At 33.9% G+C, this 11,633-nt stretch overlaps 2 protein-coding genes across 2 annotated transcripts in view; one reads left to right on the forward strand and one right to left on the reverse strand.

The window, feature by feature from the left end:
* Positions 1–2,817: 2,817 nt before the first annotated feature.
* Positions 2,818–7,407, forward strand: LOC100863143 (arrestin domain-containing protein 17). Its single transcript, XM_031917171.2, has 8 exons — positions 2,818–3,343; positions 4,790–4,951; positions 5,102–5,316; positions 5,399–5,584; positions 5,657–5,865; positions 5,945–6,168; positions 6,258–6,386; positions 6,467–7,407. The coding sequence occupies exons 1-8, from the start codon at positions 3,226–3,228 to the stop codon at positions 6,478–6,480; spliced, it is 1,257 nt and encodes a 418-aa protein (XP_031773031.1). The 5' UTR covers positions 2,818–3,225; the 3' UTR covers positions 6,481–7,407.
* Positions 7,408–7,911: 504 nt separating this feature from the next.
* Positions 7,912–11,633, reverse strand: part of lolal (longitudinals lacking protein-like) — a 60,121-nt gene continuing 56,399 nt past the window's right edge. Inside the window, exons 3-6 of the mRNA XM_031917174.2 lie at positions 10,770–11,127; positions 9,892–10,124; positions 9,607–9,820; positions 7,912–9,529 (exon numbers count right to left, since the gene is read on the reverse strand). Of these exons, the coding sequence (XP_031773034.1) occupies positions 9,626–9,820; positions 9,892–10,080 (384 nt within the window). The 5' untranslated portion in view covers positions 10,081–10,124; positions 10,770–11,127 and the 3' untranslated portion in view covers positions 7,912–9,529; positions 9,607–9,625. The remainder of the gene's footprint in view (positions 9,530–9,606; positions 9,821–9,891; positions 10,125–10,769; positions 11,128–11,633) is intronic.

The raw sequence follows: 11,633 nt of genomic DNA on the forward strand, positions 1-11,633 counted from the left end.
CTCGTTGTGCGCGCCGGTCGACTCTTTGTTGTGTTGTGCCGGATTGCCACGAGTTCCCTCCGAGCAACGCGCCAATCTTCCGGAGCGGATCGAATTCTCATCTCCGCGCCCAGCCTTCCCTCCCTCCCTCCCCTCCCCCTCCACGAGTCCTCTCGTGCTTTTCACGCACTGCTATTAGGGAATGACGCGATGGGAAAGGGGGAATTTATCCGTCGATGGCCAGGATTAAAGATCGCCCTTTTTGGGGAAACGCCTGAAAACGTGATGAATCGTTGTAGAAGAAATATATTGGAACTGTGTATCGCCGTATTTCTTATTATTATAGAAAGGGAAGAATCGAAAGGGAGAAGGAAAAAATAGAGATTCGTTCGATGTAAAAGTAAAGAGCGGACAACAAAATTCCAAACTGGTGTAACAGTTATCAAACAAGACGGACACATCGCGAACATCTTTCCTCTTCGCGGAAATTATAATCCACGAGTGTAGTAACGCGATTCGTCTGGAAAATGATCGGCCCGGCGAGACGAGTGTCGTTAAAAAGAAGAGGAAAACAAATCTCTCCAAGCAATTTCAAATTTTCCTCCGTCCACAATTTTTCCATTTCTTCGTTTCTTTCGCAAGAGGAAAGCTTTGACCGTGGGAAAAATTACACGTTACTTCCACCAAAGTGTCGTGCAACAACAGTTTCGCGAAATGATTATAATGATAAAATATAAATAACTTCGGATGCAACGCGAATTAATTTTCGAGGCAACCAAAATCGATATTAATTGGCAACCGGTATACCGTACTTCCGACAAACTAAACCATCACGAAACCATCTCTCGAAGATACATATGAATATATATATATATATAACCGAAATTATTAACCACAATTAATTAACCACGATCTTAAAAATTCTTACATATTCTTATATCACACGTGTCGGATCTACAAACAATTTTTCAAACACGCTTCCATATATATAATAATCTTATTCGTTGAATCGGCTGCTTTGCATCACATACGCAAACACACCCGACAGCAAACTCACCGATCGTTTCGATTTTCGGCCGGGAAGAATTAACCTGTTGATCGCAACGGTGCGAGCAAGTATCGTCACGCCGCTCTCTCTCTCTCTCTCTCTCTCTCTCCACCACCTCGCGAACCACCGTTTTTCCACCGATTCTTCCTCGATGCGAACGATCCTTATCCCAACGATCTCTGGAGGGCCCCGTGGCGACACGAGGTAAACCGAGCAGGGGCACGATTTATGGTGATATATGGAAGAGGACACGCGGAACCGAGCTCGACAGAGGTTGCCGCGTTACTGAGGGGTTGGAGCGTGCAGACCTAGGAGAGCGTCTCACCCCGCCGCCGCCATTTCACCCTGCTCGACCTCCCACCCCTACGGTCCCCGGGGCTTTTCTTTCTCTTCGCACGTGTCTCTTTATCAATTCGATCCATTTTCCATTACATCCTGCGAGATGAATCGAAGGACACGAAAATCTTTCGTATCGAATATTTATATGATAAAAAAAAAAAAATATTAATATTTAATTAAAGTATTGTAACGAAACAAGAGAGAGAGAGAGAGAGATCCATTTTCCATTGCTTCCTGCGGGATTTCTGCGGGCCGCTATCTCATCCCGAGCAAAATAAAATAAATAACAGGCAGACGTAAATGTCACGCGTCGAAATCCATCCCTCTCGTCGAGTCGATTTCTTCCGCTTCCGGTTTCGGTAATTACTCGTGCTTACGAGATTGATCGCGATCGAGAAGGAAGGTGGATGATTGGAAAATTCTCGATACGATTATCTGTAACGAAGATTAACGTAGATGAATGTTTAATTATAAACAGTTTACGTTATTATCGAAGATTTTACCTATGAATTTTGTATACGATATCCACATTGAAGAATATCATTTTAATCTCCTTCGAAATTAATTTTAAACAGGACGCGAGTTGGAAAATGATGAAAGATCGTGTTAAACTTTATGAGACGTTCCTCTTTCGAATTGCTCACGAATTCGTGGCGAGATATTATTGGAGGGATGAATTTTATTCCATAATCGGATGGAGCATGGCCCTCTCCTTTGCAGGGAAATTGGATTCCCCCGTGTAAGACCGCAGCAAGCGCGGCACAACGATCCCCCTTTCGGGTAATCGATGCGTCCAACGACACGCTGCATAAACTCTGGCATACGAGATTGCGCTCGTATTCGCACCGCAACGCGCGGTGATTGCGCGCGGTTCGTGTCTCCCCTCCGCTTCCGCGGTCAAACACGTCCAACAGGTAAACGCCGAAACGGTCACGGATCGTCAGAGATCAAAGGTGAAGGGTAGCATGTCAAAGCGAGGAATTATTAACTGCCTTCTCTGCGATCTTCCTCACTTTTGGAAAATTATCCAAAACAGATCCTTGTTTCCGATTCGTCCTTGCTTTATTATTATTATTAGAAAGAGGAGTAGGAGTTATATGGATATCGATCGATGTTACGAACGGTCGTTTAGATTTCTCTTCTCGATGCGATTAAGCGTGATTTACAAGCTTTATTTTTTTTTATTTGCCTCGAATACGGTATATACACTCGTGGTACGCGTAAATTGTCGAGTTGTCGTGATAATTGCGTCAAAGGGTATGTAAAAAGGTAGGCATTCCCGGGGAATTTATGATTTAAGAAAGATTGTAGAAGGATAAGTATTGGAATGAAACGTGAAACGTTTACGTTGTTTACGGGGTCAGGGAGTAGGCGAAGAAATGAAATGAATTCGACGAGTATGAAAATCGAAACTCGCGCCTTTGAATTATCGATCGCGAAAACGTGCTTGCCAAAGTGTAATGTAACGATCCGATGAGAATTATACACAAATCGTCGGGCAAAATTCCATCCAATTATCGCGCTCGATTCTATTTAGCAAATTTTATCTTCGATCATAATATCGATAACGATACATCCAGTAAATAGTGTTTACGGTCTTATCTATTGATTCGGTGGCTGAATAATGATTCATCGGAATCACGTTGAAACTTTTGATACGAAACTCAACGAGAAGAGGTTGATTCGGTCGATAATTGAGCGTAGGAAAAATTTCTTCGAATTCTGTGAGTAATCGCGCTTTGAATTCTAATATATATATATATTTTTTCTTGTTTCCCGTTTTTTCTCTTCAAACGTCATAAACTCGTATGATAAAAAAGATTTATACGTAGTAAAAATAATTCTGACGCGAGTGCGCTATGCTGTCGTTGAGAACTTTTCGCATAGAATTGGATCGACCAACGGCTACGTATCTTAGTGGCGAAAATGTCAGTGGAAATATTATTGTGGACATAGTAAGAGAGAAAGAAATTAGAGGTGAGTCTTTGATATTGGTGTTTTTCAATTTTAAAAAAATTACGAATTGAACGTCATATTGGGATACTGCGTTGATAGAAATTGTAAGAGTTGATTGCGAAATATTTGGACAAGTAAGTAGATTCATTAAATATTTGGATAAATAATATATCGAATGTCTTGAATGAATTTTGTGATTTTTGAACGGATGAAGTGATCAGGGGACCAAAAATCTGGTTGTTTTCCGATTATTTTTGACGAACATTGAAAATATTATTATATCGGTAAACAAAATTATTTGATATAAAAATAATGTGAGAATTAAGAAAAATTACATTGATTAAAATTGATTTATATTTAAAAGATATTTGAATATTGCTACTTTGCAAATGTAAGTGCTTAATATTTGTGCGAAACAGATGACAAAATATTGACAATTTCATGAAAATTTAATAAAGAGTGTTAATAAGATTAGATTAAGATCATATGAGATATTATTAAAAACATATCGAGAGTCGCAAACATTTCTTATTTTTATTTCTTCTCTTCTCGATTTTTGATTGCTATCTTTATCGAACGGAATGAATAGCAACGTGAATGCACATATTCGAAAACTATAGTTTCATATTTTTCACAAGATTCTCAAATTTTTGAGAATATTTTTTTTCTTTTTTTTTTTTCTATTAATATATATAATTTAACTTAAAATATGCAACTCGTTTAAATTTGGTTCAACATCGCACACTTTATGCAGTATAGAATTATATATGTTATATTTCATGTAATCTTAAAAAGTAGAACAAAAGTTATGAGAAAATATGAGAATGAAAATGAAATACTAGTCAGTGAAATTTTGTTTGAAATTTTTTCCAAAGCAAATATAATCAAAGAGAGCAAATAGTGAAACGAGAATAGAGATAAGATAAAATTGCAATCAACGCCATCTTCGGAGTGTCGCAAATGAAACGCTGAAAGGATCAGATTTAACTATTAACGCCATCTCTTGAGTATTTTGAAAAAAGTATTTCATATTATTTATATTAACGCTCGAGAGATGGCGCTGACAATCAATTCTTATCCTATCTCTATCCTGCTCTTATTATTTTCTGTCCTTTCTATATGTGTTTCATTTGCGGCACTCTGGAGATGGCGCTGAATGCAATAATTTTATCCAATCTCTGTCCTTTTCCTTCTTATTTACTCTCCTTGTCTATCCTTTTTTGGCGCGAGGCAAGAAATTGAACGCACTTTCATCATTTTTCTTTCAAAACAAGAATATATCTAATCTTTAATGTAAAAAATATATTTACTATGTATATTTACTTGTATATTTTCATATTATGAAATTATACAATTTCATAAATTTTATCAGTAGCATAAATATTTCAATGTAATTGAAAATGCGCACAATTTCAATCTGATATCGCATATTAATTATTTATATTAAGTATTAATTTTTAATTATAGGACTATTTTTTACTGCAATCGGCCAAGCCAATGTAAGCTGGACCGAATATGATCGTACAAGAAAAAAAAAACATCATAACCATCATAACCATCATAATATTATCTATAGCAATTCAGAAAAATATTTCGATTTCAGATACAATATAATTGCTAAGCACAAATGTGAGTAAAATCGCCAGAAAATAAAAAGCTTAGATGTTTTTAAACAAACAAATCATCGATAAAATTAATAGATAACTATGAATCTATGAATCTCTAAATATATTATTACATTAATTATATTAATCAATTACATATTTTGTGACTTCTCAGCCAATTCACGGATCAAAATTCCCTTTGGATATCACAAGTATCCATTTAACTTTCAACTACCTTATAATATACCAAGCAGTTTCGAGCATAAATACGGACATGTAAGATATACTATAAAAGCCGTAATGGATAGACCATGGAAATTCGACCACCAAACCAAAATAGCATTCACAGTTATTTCAACTTTGGACTTGAACGCACATCGTGAAAAATGCGTAAGATATTAATATTGTCTCTTACGTAGCATATACATATATACATTACGAATTCAGACGGATTATTCTGTTTTTTGAATAGTTAGGATTGGATGATGAAATAATGAAAAATTTCTTTTCCTGCTGTTGCAATCAAGGCTCGATTAATTTACAAGTTAGAATACCGTCCACTGGATACGTTCCAGGCCAGTCAATAACCACAATGATGAATTACGTAAATTCTACAAATAATGTACAAATAACGAAAATCAGTACAAAATTGTTACAAGTGAGCGATGATCACGATCGAATGATACCATAATTTCAACTGAAAAATTATTTATATCTTTTCTTCTTTAAGAATCTTAAATTTTACGCATCTACGCCGCACACAAGATTGAATTCTAGCACTGTTGAAATCGTAACTAAGGACACTTCAGAATCGTTTCTGGATCGTGGACAAACCATATCAGGGATTATAATTCCACCTATACCACCGTCCTATCTGGAATATTGTAGCATAATAGATTTGAATTACGAATTAGTCGTTACTGTACACGTTTCAGGACTGTAAGTATTACATAATACAGCATTAGTATCATATCTAATAACAAATATAATCAACGATTTTATTTATGTTTAAAATTAGGCATTTTAAAATGAAGAAAAATTACCCTCTTTTAATCGGAACAATACCACTCTATTATCCGCCTTCTGCACCATCTCTGGATGATATAAGTGCATCCACGAGGACATCATTTCCAATGCCAACATCAAGTCAATTTGATAGGTCGTGTCTTCCACCGGAAGCTCCAACTATTGCTTTCGTTCCTCCAGAACGACCCTTTACTTCTTCAAATAATCTGGATATACGTAAACAATTAATATTAATAAAACTTATATATAGATATAAATGAAAATGAAGAAAATTGTTAGAATCTATTACCTTTTCCTCTGTTTAGCACCACCATCTTACGAAGAATGCATGTCTGGAACTCAAGATATCATGGATCAAAATGATTCGAAATATGTGTTTGGTGCGAATACCCCTTGGGCACCTAGATATCCGGTATTCAATTATCCACAAACAAGTAAAGTTAAAATTTTCTTACACAATTTTTAATATCATTGATCATAAAATAAGATTTTCACTTGTATCTTTCTTCTTCAGATATTATACATTAATGAACGAAAGATCATAACGAATATAATATGTGCCAAAGTTTTAAACTCGGAACAAAACAAGAATCAACAAATGTGAATCTACTCCAACATAACACGTAGTATGTTATTAGCACGTTATTATATCTCAATAAAAATTATCGAGATATTTATATATATATAATCACCAGTTAAAATCACAAGGCACGAGGGAAAAGCAACAGTTTTACGAAAATGATATATTTACACAATTTATTTTTATATCTCAACATCGCCATATTGTAATCATAATCATCATCGAGTCATATTATAATTAGCAAAAAAAAACCGATTATTATTTTTAAAAAGATGAACAAGGAGAATAATGAATTTCGCGACAAAAAGCAGTAGTACAAAAGGAATGAGAGATTCGTCGGTAAACTCCGATAAAACAATAGATCGAAAATCGGTCGTTCTCAAAAAGATCTGAATAAAGAGGATAGTAAAAAACTTACAAAGTTAGCTCCTGAGCGCGTCTGCTTGTGTAACATAATTGGTTAAGAATATGGAGGAAAGTTAATCAACAAGATGCGAACATGTTTCAGATCATCACTCATATAACATCTTCTACTCTATAATGTATACAATTCAACTTGACGCTTTAGGAAATACACATGGTACAATTCGCACTGTAATCACCAAATGCCCGATAAACGTGTCATTGTAGGAACTGAACCCAACCATCTTAATGTTAAAGGCTGTCTTAAATACAATGAACAGACACTGTTGTCATGCCTTTCTTTTTTTTTTTCTTTTCTTTTCTTTTTTTTCTTTTCTATTCATAGTATGACTTGCTATCGGATGACTGTGAAGAATTTTCTTTCAACTTTATTTTATGCTATTAAAAATAAACAAGTAAAAAGATTAATATTCATCGAGCATATTAAAAAAAAAAAAAAAAAAAAAAAAAAATGCACCTTAACGACTGAACAAAATCAATTCCAATAGTATCGTTATGGTATGATGTTCGTTATGGCTGGTCCCATTTCGCACATTTATCATTCATAATTACAACAATCGTTCTTAATAAATTCATCATAATATGATCGAGACAAAAATTCCACTCGAACGTCATTTGTTGTTTTTAAATAATCATACAATTATAACAACGTTCACAAGAACATCCGACGCAGTAAAAAAAAAAAAAAAAAAAAAAACAAACAAACAGATAAAATTGTGCTACGACAATTCATTTTTGTTTCCAATATGCTTCAAGTATATTATAGGATACGAGTGTGTACTCCTAAATTGGCATTCGGTGTCGTAGAAGTACTCGTGATTACTAGATATGAATTTAAAAATCGCACGAAACGTAAATATATCTATTCTTTTTTTTTTTTGTTTTTTTCTTTTTTTGTTTTTCCAATAATTACATTATGTTGGAAATAATTTTTAAAAAAGGAAAAATAAAAGAAGTCAAGAATTAAATCGAATATATTAAGAAATAAGAAAATAATAATAATAATAATAATAATAGTTATAATTATAATAATAATAATAATAATAATAATAAAGCGAAAAATATAATTCATAAGCTTACGACAGAAATAAAATTAATAGTTCAAGATAAAAATAATAAAATTTTTGGATATATTTATGATATTATATAGTAAAAGATAAAATAGTTTTTATGTTAATAACGCATGTTAATACATGCGTATGTTCTTGACTCGATAATGTTTCCTGACTTTCTTTTCTTTAAATCTCTGATTATCCTGATTCATCGGGAGGGGAAAGGAACTGTGCGCTCCGACTTTACAAAAATTTGCTTCGCTTATATTACAATAACCTTCCCTCGATTTAAGATATTCAACCCTTAATATATATTATTATCATAAATAAATTTGGTCTATCGGTAATATATTGTGAATACGCCGGTAATAAATACTGGCAGTATTTGGTTAAGTAAAAAAATCATGATCACTAGAAGAGGTAACTGGTACCGATTGAATTAAACATGAGCGAAACTATTTCTTCAATTCCAATTATAAATATTCATCGATGAGAAACGACACGATTTATCAATCTACTTATACTATATATTCGGTTGAATACATACACACGATTATTGCTTGAAATATATTAAAGATATTTATTCACATGAAAGTTTTTTTGTTTCAATTTCACGTTTCTTCGATTGAATAAACTTTTACGTGAATAACCATCTAATATTCTGAAAATAACTTGAGAAATAATTGTGTATATACACTTGAACCAAATATATTGCAAATAATAAAAGAGAGCAATAATACGACACGCATGTTACAACTTCCAGTAAACTTGATTTAACATTCTTTCATGGGATTATCGGAGTATTGCAGATCTATTCACGATATGATCTAAATTTCTTGCAAGTCAATATCAGCAAAACTATATGTTATTAATATAACATGTATAACAATGTATAATATACATTGATTTTCTAACATATTTCATACAATTTTATTTCTTGAATATATGTTATTCGAGTTATATTACAAAAAAGTATTGCACTATTCTTTATGATAAAAAAAGAACAGTAAAAAAGTTACGCTTAGCCATATATGGTATAAACTCAAGAAATTTTATTATCTCGTGAATAAATCTACTATAAAACCGCCGATAGGAAAGTATAGTGAGTCAATAGATCCATTTTAAAAACAGCAGTTGTAAAGATGTCTTTTAACATTTCCATTTGATCCACAAAATTGTCTCGTGTATTGTAAACTATGGTGACCCACTTATTAGTTTTTGCAGCACTTTGTTTTAAAAAAATAATCAATGTTGCTGTCGCCACTACATGGCGCAACAGGTTCAAGACAAACATCAACATTTCATCTCTACCATATTTGTATACATACATTCAATACAACATTAACATTAACTGAGATTAAGAAAAGGCATAATTTACATTGTCGTGGTATGTTGATCCAAGTCATGAACCAGAGGACACTGAGTTGTGCACACGTAGTGTGTTTTTTATAATGTGTGTTATGTCTTTACGCAATCACTTTACATTATTACACTTTTTTCAGTCCGCACGCTTCCCAAAATCCTGGAAGAGGAAGTGCCAGATACCAGATTGGATAAAAGCATAAAAATAATTATCGACCGATAAAATTTAACTCTTACCATAACTATAAGTGCAACTTTAACCCTCTCTCTTAATGGCACCTGGTGCTTCTGCCAATCCTTTAACTTTAAGTCGATCAGCAGTTTTAAGAAATGCAGGCAATTGATCTTGCGAAACATTAACTTCTCCTGCATACATAAATTCCAAAATAGCTTGAAGATGACTATACGCGACATCTTTTAAAATTATGATGGGATGTTTGGACGGATTTTCCTATAAAATTTTGTTACTTAATCCTTTTATCGTGCAAAAGTTATATTCCAATTGGCATAATAATATCATACCTCTAATAAAGATTTAAAATAAGGACTACAAGCAGATAACACCATCTTATGTGCTTTACAAGTTTGACCATCACAAGCTAATGTCACATCCGTGAAACTTTTTTCATCTCGTAAATGTTTAAACGACGATACCATATTAGATTGGAAATCATTCCATTTAAGAAAAAACTGCTGTTGTTCATCTGCCATTGTTGACACCCAATGTTTTAATGAGCTTTGCTTTTATTTTAGAACTGGAAAAACAAGTTTCAATAACATAACAAACTAAGATATATTAAACAGAGTAATATAATATTAAAAATAACAATAACATTAACATAAACACGAGAATAAATTGAAGGACACGTTCAATACGAAAATCTTTGATATCAAATATTTATATGATAAAAAAAAAAAAATATTAATATTTAATATAATAATTAAAGAATCGTATCAAAACAAAAGAGAGAGAGAGAGAGAGAGAGAGAGAGAGAGAGAGAGAGAGAGAGAGAGAGAGAGAAAAGGGGAAGGAATACACATTATAAGACGAAGGTCAAAGTTTCTAAAATGTAGACGAAGCAAAATGTTGCTATCTCGTGTTCAATTGTATGTACCAGATTTTGTTTAGGTTAAGCCTAAAAATATTCAAACGATTTGTATACGATGCGTTGGAAAATATTTAACGAAATAAGATTAGAAAAAATGGAAAGTGTTACGCTAAAACATAAATTCGTTCTAATCTAGTTTTTGAAAATGCTTTGCATGACGTGTTACTTGTATTTTGTCATAACAATACGCGTACACGATACGAATCGTTCCGTCAAAGCACTCGTAAACCCACAATGGACCAACAATACGAAACGCGCGAGAAAAATAACCTATCGAAATTCATTACGTACCTTGGCTTGACGAAGCACTGTATTCTCTGGTACAACGCTGAATCACAAAAAGAACGCGAAGAACATGTATTGCCGAAAAGTTTTCAAGCGAATGTTACCAATTTTTTGTTGTGGCTAATATCACGGCAAAGAAATTCGGTCGAATTCGGATCTTTCCGTTCTAGATCGGTTCGGAAACACTGTACCGACTGGTAATAATTTCGTTCTTCCTCTCAAGATGTCGCTGGCGGCGTTGATTTACGCGCTTGGAGGAATATTCGAAATTCTCCCAACATAAATGTCAATCCAAAATTGTATATCGACGTCATTGCAGCGCGCAAAATGCATTCCTAGATATAACATCAAAGGACGCGGTCTCCTAAAACAAAGATAGAACAGTTAAAACCATGCATCATAAAGTTCAAATTCTCCTCTCGACGAGATGTCGGTCCAAATTTAAACGAAACCGCTCGTAATATTTTACGATTACAGATAAAAGATACTTCGGCAATATAAACATCATTTATTATTCATTCAATCCCTATAAAATTCACGAAAAGGATCTTGCATCTATCACCGATCATATCCTCTCTCTCTCTCTCGCTTTGTTACTGCTAATTGCGCAATCTCACGCAAGCAATTGGACAGATATCAGCATGCGCTAACTGACAAATCAAATGTACCCGCTATTACATAGAAATCGGTTCCGATCGAGTGCCCAACGATGACGGTAACGATAATCGTCGAGCAACTTGTCCCGCGAAACAAATCGCGCGTTCTCCATACGTATATATCGCGAACGGGGCTATCGTCGGGAGGCGCATACACAATCGGAAGAGAAACAATCGAACAAAGGAGGAACAAGAATCGAGAGGAAAATTTTCC

This window comes from Apis florea, unplaced genomic scaffold (assembly GCF_048593485.1).
Source record: "Apis florea isolate Af1SG1 unplaced genomic scaffold, ASM4859348v1 contig_2293_pilon, whole genome shotgun sequence".
NCBI lineage: Eukaryota > Metazoa > Arthropoda > Insecta > Hymenoptera > Apidae > Apis > Apis florea.

Bases quoted from the DNA above. Each gene is read 5' to 3' on its own strand.
- LOC100863143 (XM_031917171.2), top strand. From the start codon at position 3,226: ATGCTGTCGTTGAGAACTTTTCGCATAGAATTGGATCGACCAACGGCT. The intron at 5,317-5,398 runs GTAAGATATTAA...TTTTTTGAATAG, and splicing joins ACGCACATCGTGAAAAATGC to TTAGGATTGGATGATGAAAT. The intron at 5,585-5,656 runs GTGAGCGATGAT...TTCTTCTTTAAG, and splicing joins TCAGTACAAAATTGTTACAA to AATCTTAAATTTTACGCATC.